This window comes from Myotis brandtii, unplaced genomic scaffold, assembly GCF_000412655.1.
Source record: "Myotis brandtii unplaced genomic scaffold, ASM41265v1 scaffold927, whole genome shotgun sequence".
Classification (NCBI taxonomy): Eukaryota; Metazoa; Chordata; class Mammalia; order Chiroptera; family Vespertilionidae; genus Myotis; species Myotis brandtii.
Window position 1 is genome coordinate 1,526,402 of NW_005371823.1, and position 23,049 is coordinate 1,549,450.

The following is a 23,049-nucleotide window of genomic DNA, read 5'->3' on the forward strand; positions in this document are numbered from 1 at the left end:
TAGCCTCTGGTTTGAGTGAATCAAAATTATACCTATTGCTTTTTGTCAGATTGGCAAAAAAATGTATTTTCTTGGTGTGCAGTAGAATTGTAGTAATTAGTTTATATGTGCCACGAGATGAATTATTGCTTGATTCTCAGTGCTCATTATTTTGTGTGTATTTTGTTTTGTTTCTTTTTTAACACAGAGAGCCCAAGAGGATGAATTGGTTAAAATAAGAAAGTATTATGAGACATCCAAAGAAGAAGAATTGAAGCTGCTGGATAAACCCGAGCAGTAAGAAAGCTTGAACACTTTTCTGTTGGGCCCCAGTGCAGCCCCCCTCTCCCTGCCTCCCAGCTTTTTGAACAATCACCTCTAAATGGTGCAGTGAGTTAAGTCTCAGCTCTACCATGCCTCTGACCTATTGCATGTAGCAGAATGACATGCCTGCTGGGAAAAGCACCCGGGAGATTTGTGCTGCTGGATAGACTATTTCTCAACCCCTCTCCCCACCCTCATGACTCCCCTTTCTTGTTCTAGCAACTTATTAATTCCTCCTAGACTAAACATTCTGGCCGAAAGGGTAACTGAGGAAGGAAGAAGTCATTGCTCTGTTTAAGGATTTGCTGATGCAGTTGAGAAGATATGTCAGAGCACAGCACAGCATTTGATTTTCCTAAGTGGTGTATCCAGTAAAGGTAGCCTGAGTGTGTCAGCTTTTCCCCGGATTTCTCCACCTGCTCTGCCCAGTTTAGATGTGACTTTTTCATCTTCTCTTGGAGTGTGCTTTTCTCTCCATTCACTCTCTAGAGTTGTTTGCTCTATAGTTTGGGGTGTCTGTCCACATCCTTTGAAAACCCAGAACTCCAATGTGTAACTGAGTGACTCTTGTCCTTGGCTGGGCTCTTAGGTCTGCAAACCATAGAGAAGCTTCTGCAGCTCTGCAGCCCCCAGGCCCCACCCAGGACTCAAAGTCCAAACTCTGTGCACATGTGCAGTGAGTCCAGAGCAACCACAGGGCTCCTTTGCCTGTTGCTGTTTTGAGTGCTTCATATCCAATTCAGGCCACCCCTCTCAGCCTAGAGGAGGCAAGGGTGGGAAACAAAGAGAAGAGTGATCAAGTTTTGGCTAACAAGTCAGCCCTGGAGGCATCTGAGGTTCGGTGGCTTGTACAGAAACCTTCCTGCTTTGCCCTTGGGTCCTTTAGAACAGCGGTCACCAACCTTTCAGACCTCACAGACCACCAGTGGCCCGCGGACCACCGGTTGGCGACCGCTGCTCTAGAATGCACCTCGCCCCTTGGATGCCTGGGCTGAGTAGGAGATTTCTAGGGTTATTCAGTTATTGACCAACCTTCATGATAATTTTGGGAACCTTGGGTGAATTGTTTTCACATGCAGCATAGGTCAGGACTCCCCCCCGCCCCATCCCCCCGCAGTTAGTTCATGAAGCCTAGTAATATTGTGAATTAATGCAAATAGAGTTCCACTGCCCTTTATCAACCCCCACTGCTGAGGGATTCTGTGGTCCACTCCCAAGTCTTATTTCCTAATACAATAAACTAATCCCCACTAACAAGCTAATCACTGAAAAGTGACTAATAATGGAATATTTGGACACTGACAAGGCCATGGGGAGTATTTGAAGACTGTCTTAGTCAGCTTGGGCTGCTATTACAAAATACCCTAAACTGGTTGACTGATAAACAACAGGAATTTATTTCTCACAGTTCTAGAGGCTGGAAGTCTAAGATCAGGATGCCAGAATAGGACTGCTGACTTCTCTTTGTATCCTTACATCAGTGGTTCTCAACCTTCCTAATGCCGTGACCCTTTAATACAGTTCCTCATGTTGTGGTGACCCCTAACGATAAAATTATTTTCGTTACTACTTCATAACTGTAATTTTGCTACTGTTATGAATCGGAATGTAAATATCTGATATGCAGGATGTATTTTCATTGTTACAAATTGAACATAATTAAAGCATAGTGATTAATCACAAAAACAATATGTAATTATATATGTGTTTTCCGATGGTCTTAGGCGACCCCTGTGAAAGGGTCGTTCGACCCCCAAAGGGGTCGCGACCCACAGGTTGAGAACCGCTGCCTTACATGGTCAAAAGCAAAGAGAGGAAGCAAGCTCTTGTGTCTCTGGGCATTAATTGCACTCATGAGGATTCTACCCTCATGACCTAATTACCTCTCATCACTGGGGGCACAACTATTTAGTCCCTAACAAGGACAAGCATTTGGTTAGGGCCAACTATACCACCTTGAGCAATGATACTCTAAGCCTAGAGTTGTCAGACCTTTCCTGTAGGGAGCCAGATAGTAATTATTTTAGGCTTTGTGGGCCATACGATCTGTTGGAACTATTCAAGCCTGTTGTTGTAGTGCAAAAGCATAAACAAACGGGTGTGACTATGTCCCAATAAAATTGTATTTACAGACACTGAAATTTGAACTTGATGTATTTTACATGTCATGAAATGTTACCTTTCTACTGATGTTTTTCAACCATTTAAAATTGTTAAAGCCATTCTTAGTTGATGGGCCATACAAAACAAGTGGTGGGCTGAATTTGGCTCTGGGCTGCAATTTTCAACACCTGCTCTAAGCTATGGGCATGGCCGACCCAGTGAAATGAACAGTTGGTTTTTGTTACTGGGAGTATTCCCCTTTTCCTTTTGTGTGAATGCCTTTCTAGCATTATTTTTCAAAGTTAATTGCCAGGACACAATAATGGTGGCAGATAATAAACATATAACTTTTTTTTGAGATTTTTAAATTGATTTTTAGAGAGAGAAGAAGGGAGAGGAGGAGAGAGACACATCAATCAGCTACTTTCTGCACACACCCCAGTGGGGATCCCAGGCATGTGCCCTGACCTGGAATTGAACCAGTGACCCCTCAATTCCTGGAATGATGCCTAACCAACTGAGCCACACCAGCCAGGGATACATATAACTCATTATTCCTGCTTTCTCTCCCGATGATCTGGATTGAAGCCCATTTTTAAAGTTTGTAAATGGTCACTGTAACAGCTTCCTGGACATGCTAAGTTGTGACTGATAGCAAAGAGGCCTGTGTGTTGTCCTGGTAAGGTGATGTGCCTGGGTTCAGTTGCTGGAGGGAAAGGCACAGAGATGGGGAGTTCAGGCCTGAGTGAATGCCACCTTTGCTTTCGATCTCCTGCACAGTACAGCGTTTGTTTGATCTATGCCAGAGTTTGATTTTCTGGCAACTCCTTTGCCATTAGCTCCAAGTTAGTTGACTATACGCATGTTGTACATACTGGAAAATATGAAGTCTTGGCTTTACAATTTCCTAAGAACTGTGTGGTGCCCAGTCCTATAAATCATAGCATGGAGAGACTGGCCTCATTACTCACCTCATCAGCTTTCTTGCACCCCAGTGCCAGGTTTAGAAAGCCATTTCCCATAAAGGTGTCATCCGCCTGGACCAGGTTGAGAGCTCCCTTCAGAGATGGCCCTTGACTCTTTACACTCTACCTTGAGGTAGTGAGGTGAGGTGAGGTGAGGTGAGGTGAGGTGAGGTGAGATTTGGGTTTGATTGGGCCTGATGCAAGCTTTCTGTGGCCGAGTGAGGACACCATATACAGCCTATCGGGATGCTCCACTAGGGCCCACAGCTACCTCGGGAAGATACATAGATTCTGAAACAAGGCTCTGAGAGTGGAGTCCTCTATGGAAGAACACAGGTTACAACATGAAATGATGTTTTGTACACAGCCCTGTGTGCGCACACACACCTGAGATAATACCATTCGGGGGTTTGGGGGATGATAAACCAAATGTTAGGTTCTTAAAACCAATGGGCACATTACGTCATTCCACCTGTCAGCTGAGTTGCTACTGTGGATGAGTAACCAACACAATGTGAGGTGTAGAACTCCCCTCCTATATACAGGCTGAAAGTGTAGCTCTTCCTGGGAAAATGAACCTAACCTGGGGAAAGAAAGGCTTCCTTGGGGGGTATGTAGTTCTAATTATTACTGGTACTAGGGTATAAAGTTAGACAAGTCCAAAGGAAATCAATCTATAAATATTCTTAAGTACCAAGACCCAAAGTATGAAACTCAGAATTCTTATGGGTAGCGAATAAAACACAATTGGGGGATAAGATATTTATCAGACACTTGCTTTATGGCCATTGAGGTTACTTAACCTTCTGATATTTTCCCAGATAAATGGGAAAGGAATATGGTATGATTTCGGATGGCTTTGCATGGCTATTTTTGGACAGAATGTGACATAAAATCATCTCCCCCCACCCAAAATTCGCTTCCCCATTATATCACAACTTCACATTCCACCAGGTATCCAAGTCAAAAACTTACAAGTCATTGTGGACACTACTCAGAATCCTTTGAGATTGGTCAGTTACTCTGGTTCTTGCTGCCTTAGTAGCTTTCTCATCCATTTTCCCTCTCCATTCACACTGCAGGCCCTCCTAGAATATTGCAACTGCGGTTGTATAGGTCTTCCAGCCTCAGATCTGCCGTCACCGCCAATCAGTCAGACAACCAGGGCCATGGTGATTTTCTAGAACAAAAAGCTGAAAGGGTCACTCCTCTGTTTAAAATCCTACATTCATTTAGGCAAAGTTTAAACTCTTTAGAACACCATGCCCCATTTTAACATCTGACTCCTCCTCGCCTCCCCCACAAATATCATGCAAGCCATCTAGGCTCTGCACAGCACCAGAGAGAGCTCCAGGGAACCTTGGCTGACCCGGTCCCTCACTGCTCTGTCTTTGTGCCCTGCGTGTGACTTCCGTAGCTCCTATTATAGCCCCATCACTGGGAGCACTTGTCACACTCCATGGTAATGTTGGTTTATTTCTCAGGCTATCAAGAAGGTGCTGTGTATAAGTAAAATTCTGTCCTCAGGTCCTAGCATGGTGCCTGACACACTGTAAATGCTTCACACGCATCTGAGGACAGACCAAAATCAGTCTTGGTGACTGATGCTCTGCTATTTTCTGTGATGCATTTCCTACAGTTCTATCCAAAAATGTAAAATTCCTGAACTTCCCTCCCCCCTCCAACTCTGCATATGTGTCAGACGCACAGCACATTGGCTCTGAGAGTCTGTAGGCCTTCCTGGTGCTAGCCCGGATCCCAGGGAGCCTTAATCCGAGACAGCCTTGCCACTCTACTTTGCTGTGTAACGTAAGTTGGTGAACTTATGGGCTTGTCTCCTCATATTGGTCCTGAACCTCCTGTTCTGAAACTAGCTATAAGTAATTGTTCAAGCAACATGCGCTTTTCATCTGTGTCCTTCTTGCTGAGTTGAGGTGTTGAGCAGTATATTCTCTTACACAGTTTCTGTAAATGCTTCACTCTGTGTTCATTTGCTCTAGGAAGTGTGCACACGCTGGGGATCAGGTCCTGCTTGGGAATAGAGCCTCACGGTCACATTTGGGAGAGGAAGGAATGCAGGGCACTCCCCTTGAGGTAGCTCTCAGCAGCATCTGAGTAACTAAATTCCCTGAGTCACCACAGTGCCAAATGCCCCTGTCCCGCAAGCTTTTTACTACTCACATTTGTGAAAACTGGTGGTACCCCTAATTCCAGTTATAAATAAATCAGTGGTTTAATACTAATTTTATGAAGAAACAATTTACATAAACATGTAATTTCTTCATCTTGTCCTAATCAGAAATCGTATGGGTTTTATATCCCATTACATGATTTTCATAATAATCCATTACAGAAATTTAAAACACAGGTGTGGCTTCTTTATGGGTATTCTTTACTTCATCTCTGTGTCATTTAAAAACAAAAAAGAAGAGGAGCCCTGGCTGGTGCGGCTCGGTTGGGTGTTGTCCTGTGCACAGAGGGGTCCCTGGTTCAATTCCCGTTCAGAGCACATGCCCAGGTTGTGGCTTAAAACGCTAGTGGAAGGCATGCAGTGGGCAGCCAATAGATGTCTCGCTCTGACATTGAGGTTTTTCTCTCTCTGCCTCTCTTCCTTCCTCTCTCTAAAAATCAATTAAAAAAACACTAGAAGAGTTGGCTTAGAAGCCTTAGAAGATTAAATATAGGAAATCCAATCAAGAAAAACAGCTGATCATTAGAATCTTATTAACACCCAGAGCTCCCTAAAAAAAAGAGGCACCGAGTATTAGCTAAGGGAATTTCTTCAGGCATGGAAAGAAGGAGGCCCCAGCTTCGCAAGCATTCGTGGGCAGAGATTGCAAAATGTCAAAGTAATGATGTTATGAGTTGACTGAGGCTTTCAGAAATATCAGGTAATAATCATTTCGACCCCAAAATGAATTTAATTGCTGTTAGTGGATTCTCTCCTTTTCTGAGTTCACATCCAACTCTTTCCACCCGTTTAGTTTTATGCCCCTTCCTCTGGTGATTGGCCAGGAGAGTATGTAGTTCTTCCAACTTAATTTTGCAAAGGGCACCGGTGCCCAACTGCTCAGACAGTGAGCTTTTGTGTGTAGGTTAGTACTCGCCTTTAGCTTTAAGATCTGCCTTGCCACAGTTTTTAAGCAGCTTTAGATTGTGTCCACTTAATGAGTGCTGCTTTGTTCCAAGCACTGAGCTCTGAGCTCTGTTTATATAGGTAAGTTGATGTGGAAGAGTAAACAAATATCTGCAAAATAGGGACATTATCGACTATTATCTAATTCATTAAGCAAAAATCTCACTTAAGAGATTTTGTATCACTTGTCTCCAGTCCTCACTTTACTCAGCCTGTATAAATATATCCTTAGAGAATGCTGCATTATACAGCAAGTATATTGTATATATTTTCTCATGCCCTAAAGTCTAACACTTCTCATTTGGGTTTAGTCTCCTATTTGGGTAGCAGGAGATAGATAACTTGTGGTTCATTATAATTGCATTAATTTTCTGTTCCTAAAGTAATTTATATACCAGGCATTTATTTTTTAACTATGTATTTTATTGATTTCAGAGAGTAAGAGAAAGAGCAATAGAAACATCAATGATGAGAAAGAATCATTGATCGGCTGCCTCCTACACACCCCACACTGGGGATCGAGCCCACAACCCAGGCATGTGCCCTGACTCGGAATCGAACCGTGACCTCCTGGTTCATAAGTCGACGTTCAACCACTGAGCTATGCTGACTGGCCCCTATGCATTTATTTACTACCATAAAAACCCATTTTTTGAAAAGTGGCTTTGTTTTCCACAGTAGAACACATCGCCTTAGAGTTGCTTAAGTTACCCTGGTACCTTTTAAGTTTGTTAATCTAATTGTCAAATAAGAAATGCTCTCATGATAGATCTTTTCCAGCTGTCTTTTTACTTTCCTTGTGATTTTATATGAAGCTAGATGATTCCTTCTTAATCTTTACAGATTTTTACGTGAATTAGCCCAGATCCCTAATTTTGCTGAGCGTGCCCAGTGTATCATCTTCAGATCTGTCTTTTCTGAAGGCATCACCTCCTTGCATCGAAAGGTAGAGATCATCACACGAGCTTCTAAGGTATGTTGCTGTCTAATTTAAAAAGACAACTTTGTCCTTATTAGGGGTAAAGGAGGAAGCTGTGAGTGGGAGAGATCAGCTAGAGTCCCTTTGCCAAAACTTTTTGGGTTTAAGATTGTGTGTTTTTCTAAGTATAGCTGTGAGTATGTGTGTGCATGCAGATGAAGTACGAGGGAGAGGGAGAGAGAAAAGTAGAGAAGGGGAAAAAATGGCATTCTTACAGATTTTTTCTCAAATATTCCAATGTACATACTGGCCATTTAACACCAACCCAAATAGTATAGTTTATTTTTTACTCACTTTCTGGATTACAAAAGAGGTTTTGCCTCAGACCCATGAATTTGATCATCTGAAATGTGCTACATAGTGAAATAAAAAGATTCTAGATATTTGTTAAAGGAAACAAATGATTATGATAATGAGTGATGAGCAAATAAATTTTTGTTGGCTTTACCACATTGGTATTCATTATAAAGTTAAATTCTAGCATTTGACTTTTTCTCCCAGTGACCCATGTCCTTAAGAACACTCTCCACAAATACTGTAGCTTTTAGTTTAATACTTAGTTACTTATCTGAAGGCATTATTTTTTTCTTTCTAAAATATAAAAGATTTCAGTAAGGAAGGCATATATACCAAAGTATAATATGTACCCTTTAATAGTGCCCAGAGAGTCAGGAGCAGAAGTCAGCCTAGAGCTGCATTTGGATTTCTTTTCCTAAAATAAAAGAAAGCCAACTAAGACTATAGAGAAAGGGGAAAAGTATCTATTTGAAGTTTGTACTTGAAGGAGAGAGAGAGAGAGAGAGAGAGAGAGAGAGAGAGAGAACAAATGAAATGGGGAGCGAAGAACACTCTAAGCAGCTTGGAATGATAACAGTGAATAGACATATCAGCAAATAGACATACTAAATACAGGTGGCCTCTGGCCTTGAACTACATGATTGTAGTTCACCTCTGAGGGTTAGAACCACAAATAAGGAAGAATTGACATGTTATTATAACTACCCTACACTTAACTGTACTGTTTACATAGATAATAGTCCAAAAACAGATCCTCAAATGATATTAAACCCCTTTCTACTTGCAAGTCATCGAATGTGAAGCCTAACTATAACAACTCTCTTTCCTGAATTTATAAATACTTTCAAGTATTTACAAAATAAAACTGGCTCAAATGGAAATACAAATACTAATATTTAACCCACACATAGTATAATTCATTGAAAGGATAGGAAATGATGACTCTTAATGTATTTTTTAAAAGACACTTAAGGCTTAAAGTTTATTTTCGTCTTGCTAACTGTTAATTCTGTTGGTAACATGCCACCAAATAGCCTATTGGGTACTCAATAAATATTTGTTGTTGAATGGACATAGTTATATTTGGAGTTCAGCTGCATAATCATTAGTGTTTGTCATCACAGGGCTTGCTGCAAATGAAGAGTGTGAAGGATATTTTAGCTCTCATTCTGGCTTTTGGAAATTATATGAATGGAGGAAATAGGACTCGGGGACAAGCAGATGGATACAGCTTAGAAATTCTGCCCAAACTCAAGGATGTCAAAAGTCGGGTATTTATTTGTTTTGTAATAAATGTCTATGATCTGCCATTATTTTCCCTCTATCCCTTTAATTTTAAAAAAAGAAAACCTATTTCTGATTGTTCCATTTATCTCCGTCCTCCCCATAACAATATACTTTTCCTTTGCTTTCTTTTGACTTTGGAATAAAATAGCTTTTTTTTTAAATGTTTGATCTTATTTTGAGGGCAAAATTCCCACTACATATTTGTTTGCTTTAAAATGCAATTAGATGTTGAATTGCAGTGAGAGAATAAAACAGCATATGATATTAGCCTTAGCACAAGGCTTGAATTTGTTGTTGGCCACTTGTAATTTATTCATTCCTGTGTATGGACCAATGTTGAGGTGAGCATTTGACTTACTCTTTTGCCCACAACAATCAGGCTGGACGTTACTGTCAAACTCTCTGAGCCTGATTATCATTTGGCTCCACACCCCTGCAGAGCCACCTCTTTAGAAACAACCAGCCATACCTAGGCATCCTATGGGGGGGCAGTGGGAGTGGAGGGAGGGGAAACACAGAGGCAAATTAGAATTAGATCCATGTGAACAAGACTCAAAGGCTGCCTTGTGGGAGGGCCTGGCCTCCCAGGGTCATAAAGTGGCATGGCATTCCTTTTAAGCTGTCCTGATTGTTTTTCACACCATTAAGAACACACATCTTTTGAAAGGTGGGAAGGGAGGGATGGTTTTCTGTTCTAGTCCCTGGTTCCCTTTAGCACTCCCCTGCCCCCTCCTGTCTTGGCTTTATGCCAGAAAATATAGAGACTGTTTTATTTATTTATTTTGTTTGTTTGTTGGTTTTAGCCATGACCTCAGAGGTCTTATGGATTATTTGGGGGATTTTTACCCCACAAAGAGCAGTGTAGTGTTATTTCTTTGCATGGATGCCATAAAAAATGGATGGGACAAGGAGGAGAGAGAGAAATCTTGCCGGTCTCAGAATTAGGACCAGGTATCACAAACTAAAAGTGTTAAGGTCATAAACTGAGATTTTTGGCTCTCAGCTGTATAATACAGCAGAGTCTCATGTGAATGATTTTCATTTAAGCTTCTCTTTTAAACCTAGGATAATGGGATTAATCTGGTGGACTATGTCGTGAAATACTACCTGCGTTACTATGATCAGGTAAGAAATGGCATTATGTGGAAAACTACACAAATGGGGCTTCAACTCTTACACATTGTTGGCATTCAGCAATCAGATGATGGATGGATGGATGGATGGATGGATGGATGGATGGATTTCAAGTCCAACATAGAATCTGAGAGCTAGCCAGCCTCCTTGGTTTATAGATGGAAACACTGAAGCCAATTGTGAAGAGAAGCTCTATTTGGTGGTACAGGTCTACTGACTCTCACTCCGTTGTGTGACACACCTTCGGAGAAACCCCCAGTATCCTGGTGCCTTCTGACCAGGTTGCCAGGGCCTTTGTGAAGTCTAGCCATTCAGTAAGTGGTTATATTTGAAACTAGATTCTGGAATGCAGACCAAAATTTAGGAAATTAATATTCAGTAATGCCCAATACATTCTCAGTAATGTTCATCTGGGAACAAGCTGCAGATGTGGAATTTGAAATCCCTCCTCTTTGCTTAAATTACATTTGCAATTAGAAATAACATTTTCTGTGAGAATCTACCTGAGCATAATTTTCTGCATTTTATTCCTCCTCATTAAATTGAGAACAAGGAGTCCTAGCTTTGAGAAGAAAGAGGTACTGTTGTAAGATGTTGAGAAATCTAGCAATCAAGATGAATGGAAAAAGTCTCCGGAAAATGTTGTCAGGACTCCTGCTTAACTATCCATGGAAGCAGAGTTTTTCCTAGGTACTGAAGGAAGGAAAGTAAAGATGCCAGAGCCTTAGTTTTAAGAGGCCTGCAATTTCATCCAGACGACCAGCTAAGTACTGATGAGGTTTATAGTTCTCTTTCTTGCACTCCTGGTGGGTTTATCTAATTGTTCTCAATATATCTACAACAGCACTGATGAGGTTTATAGTTCTCTTTCTTGCACTCCCGGTGGGTTTATCTAATTGTTCTCAATATATCTACAACCAGGATTCTCATCCCACCCCACCCCTCCACTTCTCCCCTGTTTCTATTAAGGATATTATAATTTTGGTCATTTAGACATGAAATGGTGCTTTTCTTTTGTTGATCTCTGTCCTTCAATTCAAATTGTTTGTCATGTTCTTCCCTGGTTTTTATCCTAAGTGACCCCCGCCCATTCAGGCTTTATGATAACTCACCTAGGGAATTTCGATTACTTCCTGGCTGGCTTCCCCACCATTCTAGTCCATCCCACGGCCTGTGGCCTGATTACATTTTATAGTTCTGATCATTTCACATCACTTTTTTACTCCAAAACAAAATGGCTCCCCCTTTTCAAGTGAATTAAGACTCTATCCAATTTAATGCCAGTGTTTTACAACCAGATTTTTATTACTTTTCCTCTATGCACATTCTATGCTTCAACTCAAGACTTGATGTTTTCCAAACACACCCTGTGCTTTCTTCCTGATGTGTTTTTACATCTGATGTTCTCCCTAATTGGAACTATTCTTGTCACTAGCCTTTTTATATAAAACTTCTCTTTTTTCTTATGAATATCTCTTAAAATAATTAAAATACCTTTTGGGGGAAAAGTTTATATAGTGAGCTCTTCAGAAGCAATAAGCAAATATCAATTCATTCCTTCTCATTTTAAAAATAGTGGCAAAACAGACTGCAGGTAACCACAGAAAACAAATAGAAGATATAAATTGCCAACTGTATGTATAGAATTAGCAATCTATACTGATCCAGCCTTTCTAGGGTCTGTCTTGTATGATTGACTGAGTTCCTATCTGTTTAAGATCTATAGGTCAAATGAGACCCTTATCTAGTTTGCTCTGGATTCACCAAACTCTATGTCTGTAATGGGTACCTTGAAAAAATTTCTCATCATGTGCTTGTCAAGCTGTTTGCCCAGAGAGCTGTGTCTGCTTACCAGGGACCCCTTTTCCTAATTCAGATGTGCTGTATGGGCTAGTGAGACTTTGACCATTCTGTATCTGAAGCCCTATGAATATGTGGAATATTACACATATTTCTAGGGGTTTTATCCTAAGGAAAAAATAAGGACATGTATCACTATTTTATTTGAAATAATTTGTTGTAGCAAAATATCATGGAATTTTTTAGTAGGTGTCCAAAGGTAGAAACTAAGTCAAATAAATTATGCTAGAGTCATACAATGGAATATGCTACCATGGAAAGTGTCTAAGAGAATGTTTACTGGCATTGGAAAATGCTCTTGATCTGCTTTTAAATTACAAATGTGTTTAGAATAATATATACTGTGATCTCCAATATGTAAATATAAATACACACAGAAATACCTGGAAGGATATATATTAAAATGTTTGATTATTTCTGGATAGTAGAATTGTAAGAGATTTTTACTTTCTTCTTTCTTTTAATTACTAAACCTAATGAACATGTGTCACTTTTGTAAAAGGAAAAAAAGATATAATAAAAAATATTGCAATCTTACATGACCTTTCTTCCAAGAGGGCTTTGCTCAGTTCCTTGTCTTTTACTCGTTTTAAGCCCAGGAACACTTTGTTTGCATGACTCACTTAAAATATGTTTTCTACCTCATCTACAGATATCAATGAGCAATTACCATCATCCTGGTATTGCTCCCTGAGATCCAGAACTCATTGTCTCTTTCTAGTGTCTGTAATGTAGGTGCCTGATAAATATTTGCTGAGTTGTATATTCTGCAAATATTGACAAGAATGTAATAAGAGGCATCTGTAAAGAATTAGGTATGAGGAGGTGAAAGCTATTTTCTGGTAGAGAGGGGAGGTATATTGCTTCAGGCAATATGTACTTACCGTACCCCAAGTTCTGGCAACAGGTACCAGTGTGGTAGAAGCATTGTGAGAGGTGACCTTTCTAATCCCAGGTTGACATGAGCAGATATACCTCCTGGTATTTGTCTCAACCAAGTCAGATGCACTGTGTAGGAAGACTGAGATTTGCCTATGATATACGGCTCGTTGAAGAAAGCCGAACCCAGTGAAATCAGCTTCCCAGAGGAAAATCTTACCGTAAGAATAGTTTCAAATTTGGAATGGTCCGGCTTAGGAAAAATAAGAAGTCAACATTCGTGTGGTCCTCCCCTAGTTTTCACTGTGCAAAATGCATTTCACTCAACAAGAGCGTAAAATTGTATGATTTATTAAACGATCCTCTCCCTTTAGGAGCGTAAGTGATGATTTCTGTGGTTAGTAGTGATGAGCAATTAGCTGAAGAAAGGTGACTTCTGTTCCAGGCTTTCTTCCACTCATGCCAGGTTTTGGGTCCAAGTCTAGGTCTGTGAAGTTTAAAGAAACCCATCTAGAGCCATGTCTTTTGAACTCTAATTGAGCAAATTTCACCAGAACTACTACCAGGCTGATTGGCTCAGCAGCATTTTCTCAATTAAAAAAAAAAGAAAGAAAAGAAAAATGAAGCTGGACTAAGTTTGATAAAAAGTTTTGGAAAATAGAAAGAGATATTATTCATGAGTACTTCCAGTGTAGATCACCATGGAGTTTTGTGGCAAGCATCTTAGATGTCGTTCCATCTTGGCACTCAGACCAGATACTGCTTCCATGGTTTTTAAAGTAGTCAAATAAGTATAGGAAGATGAAAAAAAAAGTGCCTTGATCATGTAAAATGTTGTCCTATGCAAATGAGGAGACCACCTTCTTTTATCATTCCAAGTAAAGCTAAAGGTTTTAAAGGAAGGAGAAGAGTCAAGGGAATCCTGAAACCACAAGAAAATATGAAAGTAAGTTAGATGTCTCCTGCTGAAGGTACAGATTTCCCAGAGCAGAGTTTTGTAGCTCTTCTGTGATGTTTCCAAACAGAATTTATTGAGAGGCCAGAGGTTACATTCTATATGGAGACCAAGGCACAGTTCCTGCCTTCCTGTCTAGTGGGGAAGACGTACAAGATAACAGGCAATTTGTAAATTAATGTTGATAAGTCCTGTGAGATTGGTAAATACATGGGGCTCTTGGAAACACCAAGAGTTGGTTGCTGGGACTTAGCAGGAATCTTTGAGGAAGTGATGTCTGTTTTGAGATTTGAAGGATGAGTATGAATAAGGAGGTATGAGGACGTTCTGGGCAAGGGTTGGAAAAAGGAACAGTTTCATATAAAAGTTTTACAAAAGCCTAGAGGCAAGAGACCATGACCTGACCTATTATTTTAAGAAAGTTTGAGGAAGGGAGTTAGAAATAAGGAGAAGGTAGAAATAAGGCTGGAGATGTAGACAGAGGCCAGATCATAAAGTGCCTTGTAAAGCAGTTTTAGAGTCTGGAACCAGTCCTAATAGCAGTAGGAAAGATGGAATGTGAAGGAAAGCTGGCAAAGTGGCCTATGTGGAGAGACCTGAGGATTGTCTGAGATGAGCAAGATACGAAGCTACATTAAACAACCCAGGAAGAAGCCAGATAGACTGGAAAAGTAATTTGAGGCTCAGTTTATCTTTCAATGTGCCTGATGAATGTTTTGTCCTCCAAGAAGTTTCTCAGCTCAGGCGCTCTTTGAGGGATAGTTGTGGGGCTTGTCAAAAACTATACCCAGTCATGCCCACGTTAAATATGTGGTAAGAGTAGCCAAACAACATTTGGAAAATTTTTACAAATATGAATTCAATCCTCCCCCCCCCCACACACACACATGTGCGCATGCGTGCTTTAAGGTTCAGAGGAAGGTAGGTAAAGGCGTAAGGCAGGGTGATTGTTTCTTCCATTGAAGTGCTGCCTTACTCAGTACCTTCCAATTCACACCCATTGACATACCTCAACGCTGAGTTCTCTAATTGCTACCATGTGCAACCCAAACAGGGACTTTTAATTTAAATACTTTCATGTGTTCCTCCTATGCCCTTTTCCATGGACATAGAGTGCCCAAGATCAGGACATACCTGACAATTTTCTCTTTCATTCATGAGGCAAAATGGAACCTCACCCATGCCATAGCCAATCTAAATGCCAGTATGAGCAAAAAGATGTTGTGAAACACACCAAAGCACTTCAAAGTAACCAGTCCAAACTGAGGAACCCCGGAGGAGTGTTGCTGCAATGTTTATTCAAACATTCAATAAGAAATGCTTTGGAATTTCAACTGGAAGTGACAATTGGGAAGTATAATGTGCTTTTCTCCACTATATCTTTTAGGAGGCAGGAACAGAAAAGAGCATTTTCCCCCTGCCTGAACCACAAGATTTCTTTCTGGCTTCCCAAGTCAAGTTTGAAGACCTCATCAAAGACTTGAGAAAACTGAAGAGGCAACTGGAAGGTAACAGGAACTGTACCGTTATGATGATAATAGCTAAGAGTTTTAAAAAATGATTTAAGAGGATTATTTGTGTGTGGCTCATTGAATGGAATGGGTGCAGAGTTCAGCTGTGGTATGCTACAGCTCTCACAAAGCATTCCATCACTAGGCACTTTTTGGAGGCACTGGACTTATATATGTCTCTCTCTTTTACTGTGTTAGTTAGTACTTGTTATATCTACATTTCCCAACATATAATAGATATAATTTTAATAATAATAATATTAACAGCCTAAACCCTTTACTGGATGCTTACTGTGGTCTCATATAATTCTTATAACAAACTTAAAAGCAGGAACTATACTAACTTTCTTTTTACAGATAAGAAAAATGAGGCTTGGAGAAGTTATGTTCATGCAGGCGATGCAAAACAGATTTACTGAATTCTATCTGATTAAAACTCATGCATTTTCTAAACAAGTTTACTATGCTGCCTTCTCTCTCTCCCACTCTCTCTTCCATCCCCGCTCCCACACCCGCTCCCTCTTCTTGTCATACACACACGCACGCGCGCGCGCACATGCACGCCCGTGTTCCTATATATTTGGTTTATATATAAGGATGGCAAGACATTCTATTTTAGTTTATGTTACATTTTTTAATTATTCAAAACAATATTCTGAAAGCCCTTTGGGCTTTTTTAAAAGGTGAAAATATGCTTCTCTTGGGCAGGAATTTTCCTTTGGCATTTCGAGAGTCTTGTGTTTTCACTGTGGAGACATCTCCTTGTCCAAGAATATAAATACTTGCGCTGGAGCTTGTGTAGCTCCAACTGAAGAGCTCTGTGGAGGATTTAGGGAGCGTGTTAATGTGGAAATGGAGCCCAGAGTGCCAGAAGGCGAGCTTGAGGAAATGAAGAGCTTGAACCAGGAATATTTTTACACTAAGACATAAAATAAACATTCAAAAAATGTTTATTGTGAAAGAGTGCTCAGAAACCCAAGTCTTAGACAGAGAACAGCTTGGAACTGGAAGTGAAGGGGCAAGGTCTGCTCGGAGTGTCAGGGAAAGCCATTTGTTTTTACTTTGGGCATAAACTTGCTTAAATAAGGACGGTGGTTACAAGTGAATATTTTTACCTTGTAAATTATTTTTAAAGGAACATGTGGACATTTCCCCCCTCCTGTTGATGTGGTTGAGAGCATGAATTCAACCAAATGAATGCTTTGTTCAGGAACGCGATATGTGGACTTGTGGTTATTCTATTCCCTTTCCTAAAAAAAAAAAAAAAAAAACAACAACAAAATAAAAATGACAGTTTTGTTCTTGTATAACATGAGGAGCTTGATTCTTACTTGAGTAAAGCCGAGTAAGCCATCATGGAGTAGTTTCCTCTGTCCCTCTCAAGGGGGTGGAATTAGGGCCCAGGCTAGTCCCCAGGATGGCTGCAGGTGAGCAGTAGCAGCGAAGACCCCTATTTGTTCACTCCTTGGCTGCCTTTGAATGCCCATCCCCCCAGCTCATGGCCCCTTTAACACCCTGGGCCTGCTCGCTCCTCTTGTCTTTTGAACAGAAGCCTGATCCGTGTGTGTTCTTTCCTCTTCCCCGGGCCTTCCTTCCAGGGACTTCCTCTTTTGGGCATCCTGGCTCAGCCACCTCCCTTGGACGCTCCAGTGTGTTAGATGATAAGTAACAAAAGGGATGAGAAGAGTGAATTAGGAAGACAGTGGACAGGCAGGGGTTCCCCCAAAGCTCCCCACTTTGGTGTATCTTATTTTCTCTAGGGAAATCCTAGCTGTCATTGCAGATCTCAGTACTCAACTGACACTTTTCTCAGTCAATTTTAAGGAGATATCAAACTTCTGCAGCTGGAGGGGCTGCCCTAGGAAGGAAAACTGATCGTCACAGTTATTTTTCTTCTTTGTATTGGACTTCACCAAGGAAGTACCATAAAGGCGGTTGAGGAAACTGGGACTCCCCCACACACATTGAATATTTAAACAAAAAAATCCCTGCTAATCTTTAGGGATGCCAGTGTTTTTAACACATGAAAGGTACCTAGTAAATATTTAAAGAAAATACAGACCGTTGGTTCTCTAATGAATTTCTTTTTCTTCCAAATACCATCTGGCAAGATGGCCAGAGTCGTGGCGGCCCGTTTCATCTCCCGTCCCCATTCAGGTTTCACCGCCTTTTCCATAAGGCCTTGGTGTGAGCCTAGATTGAATGTTTAATTGAAGAGGACATAATTTTCACACATACAGCAAAGATTTGATGAGGCTTTGAGGTTTATTGTAGCCATTAAAATGTCGTGGCTGCTGGCAAAACCCCAGAAAATGTCTAAAGCTAAACCAGATGTGATTAGCAAATTTCAAGAAGTCTCAGGCCCCGGTTCTCCCGGCAGTCACGGCCCTTTAGAAGAAATTTGTTTTGAGTAGCCTGAACCACACCTTAACAATAGGATGAGAATGAAACTAGGATTGTTGGCTGTACAAATGTCACTGATTTAAGTAGAGGTTTTCAATACGCACCTTCCATAGAGACAAGAACTTTGAATAGCATTCTTATGTAGGTAAACACAGCAAGGAATTGATGATAATAGTATCAACTTCAGTTTGTTGCATTATATAATAATAATACATTATTATTATCCATCAGGTGCTTTGCATATATCATTTTTGAATCCTTACAATGACCCTCTGAAGCAGATATTATTGCCGATCTCTCATAAGAGGAAACTGAAGTTTATGATGCTCACATAACATGCTAAATTACTTCGCAGGTGATGACCTAGCCACATTTTAAAACTAGATGTGACTCTAAGCCATGTACTCATGACATATCCTGCTAGTGGCCCAGCAGTCTCCATACCTTATCATAGATCAAAACAGAAAGGCATATAATCAAGGCATAAAGCTTCATAAAGATACAAATGACAGAAAGAGCGTCACTGAACGTGTGCATGAGTATAACTGTATCTACTCCCACTCCTGGAACCATATAAGGAAGCCCTTGGGTTGGGGATAGAAGGGGGAGGACCTGTAGGAGAGATGGGTTATAAAAGTGAATAGACACAGTATTGCATAAGATTAAGACCTCAGGCTTTGGAATCAGATGTATTTTTTACTGGTTTGGTGAAAGTAAGATCTTGTCAATTAACCATAGAGTGTATTAATCTCTCACTCACAAAGTGGGACAATTATAGTACATACATCATAGAAGGTCAAGAATGCACACTACCTTAGAAAGGAAAGCTTCAATAAAGCCGACTGGGGTTATTTGAGTACCTCTTACTGGAAAATGCACAACTTATAGAATCAGGCCCATAATGTTGGTCAGCCAGCTGGCTGTTTGTGGAGAATCGAATTCCCAGAGCACTTGTACACGCTTCTCTGCATTGTGGAGACCAAACCAAGTTCTTGGTGCTTGGGAACATGTTCCATATTTTGTTCACTGTTCTACATCCCTTAATGAGATGATAATTTTGATTTTCCTGATACTGTGAAGTTATAAGTAATAGTTGGGAGAAATCCAGCAAGCAGTAGGAATAGTTGCTCTCTTTCGTCGACCTTGCTGGCCAAAATTCTGAAGGTATGATTATCGACCCATGTGGCGGTAGACAGAATAATGGCTCCCAAAGGTGTCCAAACCCTAACCCTGGAATCTGTGAACATGCTGCCTTACATGGCAAAAAGGGACTTTGCTGACATTGAGATGGAGGGATTACCCTGGACTAGCCAAGTGCGCCTAATCTAATCACATGGATCTTTAACATGGATCTTTAAAAGTTGGGAACTTTCCTTATCTGTGGTCAGCAGGAGGTAGTACAGTAGAATGATCAGAGAGATGCGATGTTGCTGGCTTTGAAGATGGAGAAAGTGGGCAATGAACCAAGGAATGCAGAAGCCTCCAAAACTGGGAAAGGCAAGGGATAGATTCTCCTTAGAGCTTCCAGAGGGATTGCAGCCTGTCAATACCTTGATTTCAGCCCAGTGAGACCCAGGTTAGACTTCTAATATATGGGAACTATAGGTAATATATTTGTGTTGTTTTAAGACACTTAAGTTTGTGGCAATTTGTTTTAGTAGCAATAGAAAACAAACACACCAAAGGTGTGTTTCTGAATGTGCCAGTTGATACCAGTCACACACCACACCACACACACACACACACACACACACACACACACACACACCATTGCTGAGGCCACAGATGTGGGATTTCCCAAGTACTAGTGCTCACCAGTACTGCAGAAAATGTGAATTAGTGCTTTCTAAAGAAAGAGTCGCTAGTCCGATAAACCTGGAAATGCTCTGTCCTGAAATCACATCATAGGAATTCACAGTGCACATGAGTTTATTAAAGGTTTTAGGAAGTCCTGCAATTTTAAAAAAAGAACACACAAAAAAACCACGATTTATCCCTCTTTAAAGCAGCATTTCTCAACTTAAAACATGAAACATTGTGTGTGCGTGTTTTGTGTTTTTTTATTTCACTAAATATTTAGTAATATGTTGCAGAACATACATTCTGTGAAATATAGCTTAAGTGATGTTGACATTGCTATCAAGTTTTTAATATAAAGACACAACTATTTATTAAATCGTCATTCCTGGATGACCTTAACAGGAGGAGCTGTGATAAACAATTATGCTCTTTGCCCATTAATGTTGCTCTTAATACTCCCTGACCACACTGTCCTTAGTTGTTATCCATGTAAACAGAGTGGGTCACATCCTCTCGTAAGTGTTGATGCCTGAAAGCCAAAATGAATAGCACTAGTGTTACTCAAAATTACTCTGGTGTCACCACTCCCAAATCCACATTTGTTTCACATCATCCTGCAATAGTATTTAGTTATGAAAAATTCACTCTGGCTATGAAAGTAAGAAGGTTAATTAATTTTTTTTAGAAGATAAGACAGGAACTCTTCAGATAGGTGTTGAAAAGTCTTTCTATTCTGAGAAGTTTAAGAAGAAAAATAGCCCTGGCTGGGTAGCTCAGTTGATGAAAGCATTGTCCGTATAAGCCAAGGTTGTGGATTTGATCCCTTGGCAGGGCACATAGAAGAATCAACCAATGAATGCATAAGTAAGTGAAACAACTAATCGATGTTTCTCTCTCAAATCAATTAAAAATTATTTTTATAAAAATAAATTGTCACCCTGACTGGTTTGGCTCAGTGGATAGAGCATCCGCCTGCGGACTGGGGAGTCCCAGGTTCGATTCCGGTCAAGGGCATGTACCTTGGTTGCGGGCACAACCCCAGTGAGGGGTGTGCAGGAGGCAGCTGATCGATGTTTCTCTCTCATCTATGTTTCTAACTCTCTATCCCTCTCCCTTCCTCTCTGTAAAAAATCAATAAAATATATTTAAAAAATAAAAATAAAAAATAAAATAAATTGTCATTAGCTAACAAAAGTTACTTAGTAACCCCTGTTATTAAGGGTGGGCTACTTAACCAGCTAACTATGATCTAAATCTGCATTGAAAATGATGCATTCTGAGCCCTGTTATTGCATATATAAATTGGGAAAATGGAATTAGCAGTTAACCCTAAGTGTAAGATATACAAACTTGTTTGAGAATGTTGGCTGAGGTGCAAGTTTGTGTGTGTTTTAAGATCATTCCAATGATGTCCTTTTCCCTAAATATTTAAGACTATATATTTGAACATGTCCTTTCTGATGAACCATTTAGAAATATTTGGAAATACACTTATACATTTTTTGGAAAGGCAAGAGTCTCTGTTGACTTTTTTGATATCTGTTACCACTCTATAAATGTTTACCTGATAAATGTTTATCCTAAAATGTTAACTCTTTTAAGCCTTTTTAAAGTGAGATGCTGTGTGAAATGCATAGTCTAGGCATTCAAAATTACTAAAATTTTCATTTTAAGTTTGAATAGTAATAGTTCTAACCTAACTTTACATTGAAGTACATCCAATACATCTGTAGGCATTTCCCATTCTGATGTCCTTATTTTAATGGAGTGACCAGATAAACCCTATATCATCCAGATGAGCCTCTGTTTGTATAACACTAATTCCTAAACATTCTACTCAAAATTTAAATTATAGAAGGGTATAAATTCATACATACATGAAAGTAACAGTTCAAGAAAGAGGTTTTTTTTGTTGGGGGGAGGGGTGGTGGTAGGTTTTCTAAATTATAGTCAATGTGTTGTCCAGATGAAGATGGCAGATTGAATTCATTCATTTAGCTCCACTCACTTTTAAAGGCTCACCAAAAATACCAACCTGTTATTTAGAATCATACAGTCAAAACCATTATAATCAGTAAAAGAGGGGAATTAGGGAGGAAACCACACACCTACACATGTAAAATCATGAAGTGAGAACATTTATACATTTCTCATGGCCCTTGGCTAAGACTGGTGTAGTAGCAATAGTTTGACTATTTGGATATGCATATGAAATTTTTACAATTAAAATCAGGTTAAAAAGACATAAGTTATATCCCTGGCTAGTATGGCTCAGTTGGTTGGGTATCATCCTGTGTACCGAAAGGTTGTTGGTTCGATTCCCAGTCAGGGCACATGCCCAGGTTGGGGCTCGATCACCAGTAGGGGGCGTGCAGGAGACAGCCCATTGATGTTCCACTCTCACATCAATATTTCCTTTTCCCTTCCTCTTCCTCTAAAAAAAAACAATTAAAAAAAATCTTAGCTAAACCAGCATAGCTCAGTGGTTGAGTGTTGACCTATGAACCAGGAGGTCATGGTTTGATTCTCAGGGCACATGCCTGGGTTGCAGGCTCCATTCCCAGGAGAGGGTGTGCAGGAGGTGGTCAATCACTAATTCTTATCACTGATGTTTCTATCTATCTCTCCCTCTCCATTCTTCTCTGAAATCAATATATATATATATATATATATCTTTTTTAAAAAAACCACATAAGTTATAGTCAAATCTCAGTTATAGGCAGGTAGAGTAGTATGATTAAGGATTAGTTGTAGTTTTTTACATATTAATCTATTATTTGTAATATTAATCACTATGAGCTATATTATTTACATGTTGGAAAATCTTTCCTGTTTGAAACTACATGGTAAGCAATAGACTACCTATTGTTTCTCCTGAAAGGTGGACACAGTCCTCTCCTTTGCCATTTAGCTCACTTAAGTGTCTGGGCAAATACTAGGTGTACCAGTTAATAATGGCGGATTTTGTAATCCAAGAAAACACAATTATTTCTAGAGAAACATCAAAAGTGCTTTATTCAAAGTAATGTCCATCGCTAGCTACACATTTCCCCCCATCTTTCAGGTAATTTGTGGATACTGTCCCAATAGAACTGTTCTTGTTTTGAGGCAAACCATTCAGAGACCAAATTTTCCACTTCTTCTTATGTTTTAAAGTGCTGCTCAGGAAGTGCTTGTGCCATTGATCGGAACAAGTGGTAATCTGAAGGAGCAAGATCTGGTGAATACGGTGGGTGGGTTAATACTTCCCAGGCAAGATCTTTTAATGTGTCTTTAACTGGTTTTGAAATGTGTGATGGTGCGTTTTCATGAAGCAAAATTACTTTGCCGTGTCTTCTGGCACATTCTGGTCGTTCACGATCAAAGCATGGTTCAAATTGATTATTTGTTGTCAGTAGCGATAAGTATTAACGGTTTCACCTGGTTTTAGAAGCTCA

At 40.0% G+C, this 23,049-nt stretch overlaps 1 protein-coding gene across 2 annotated transcripts in view; it reads left to right on the plus strand.

Annotated features, from left to right (window-relative positions):
- FMN1 (formin 1) overlaps positions 1 to 23,049 on the plus strand; it is a 432,998-nt gene that overhangs the window by 285,609 nt on the left and 124,340 nt on the right. For both annotated transcript variants that reach the window (XM_005885758.2, XM_005885759.2), the window contains 5 exons: positions 188 to 276; positions 7,351 to 7,480; positions 8,908 to 9,054; positions 10,136 to 10,195; positions 15,286 to 15,406. In XM_005885758.2, the coding sequence (XP_005885820.1) occupies positions 188 to 276; positions 7,351 to 7,480; positions 8,908 to 9,054; positions 10,136 to 10,195; positions 15,286 to 15,406 (547 nt within the window). The remainder of the gene's footprint in view (positions 1 to 187; positions 277 to 7,350; positions 7,481 to 8,907; positions 9,055 to 10,135; positions 10,196 to 15,285; positions 15,407 to 23,049) is intronic.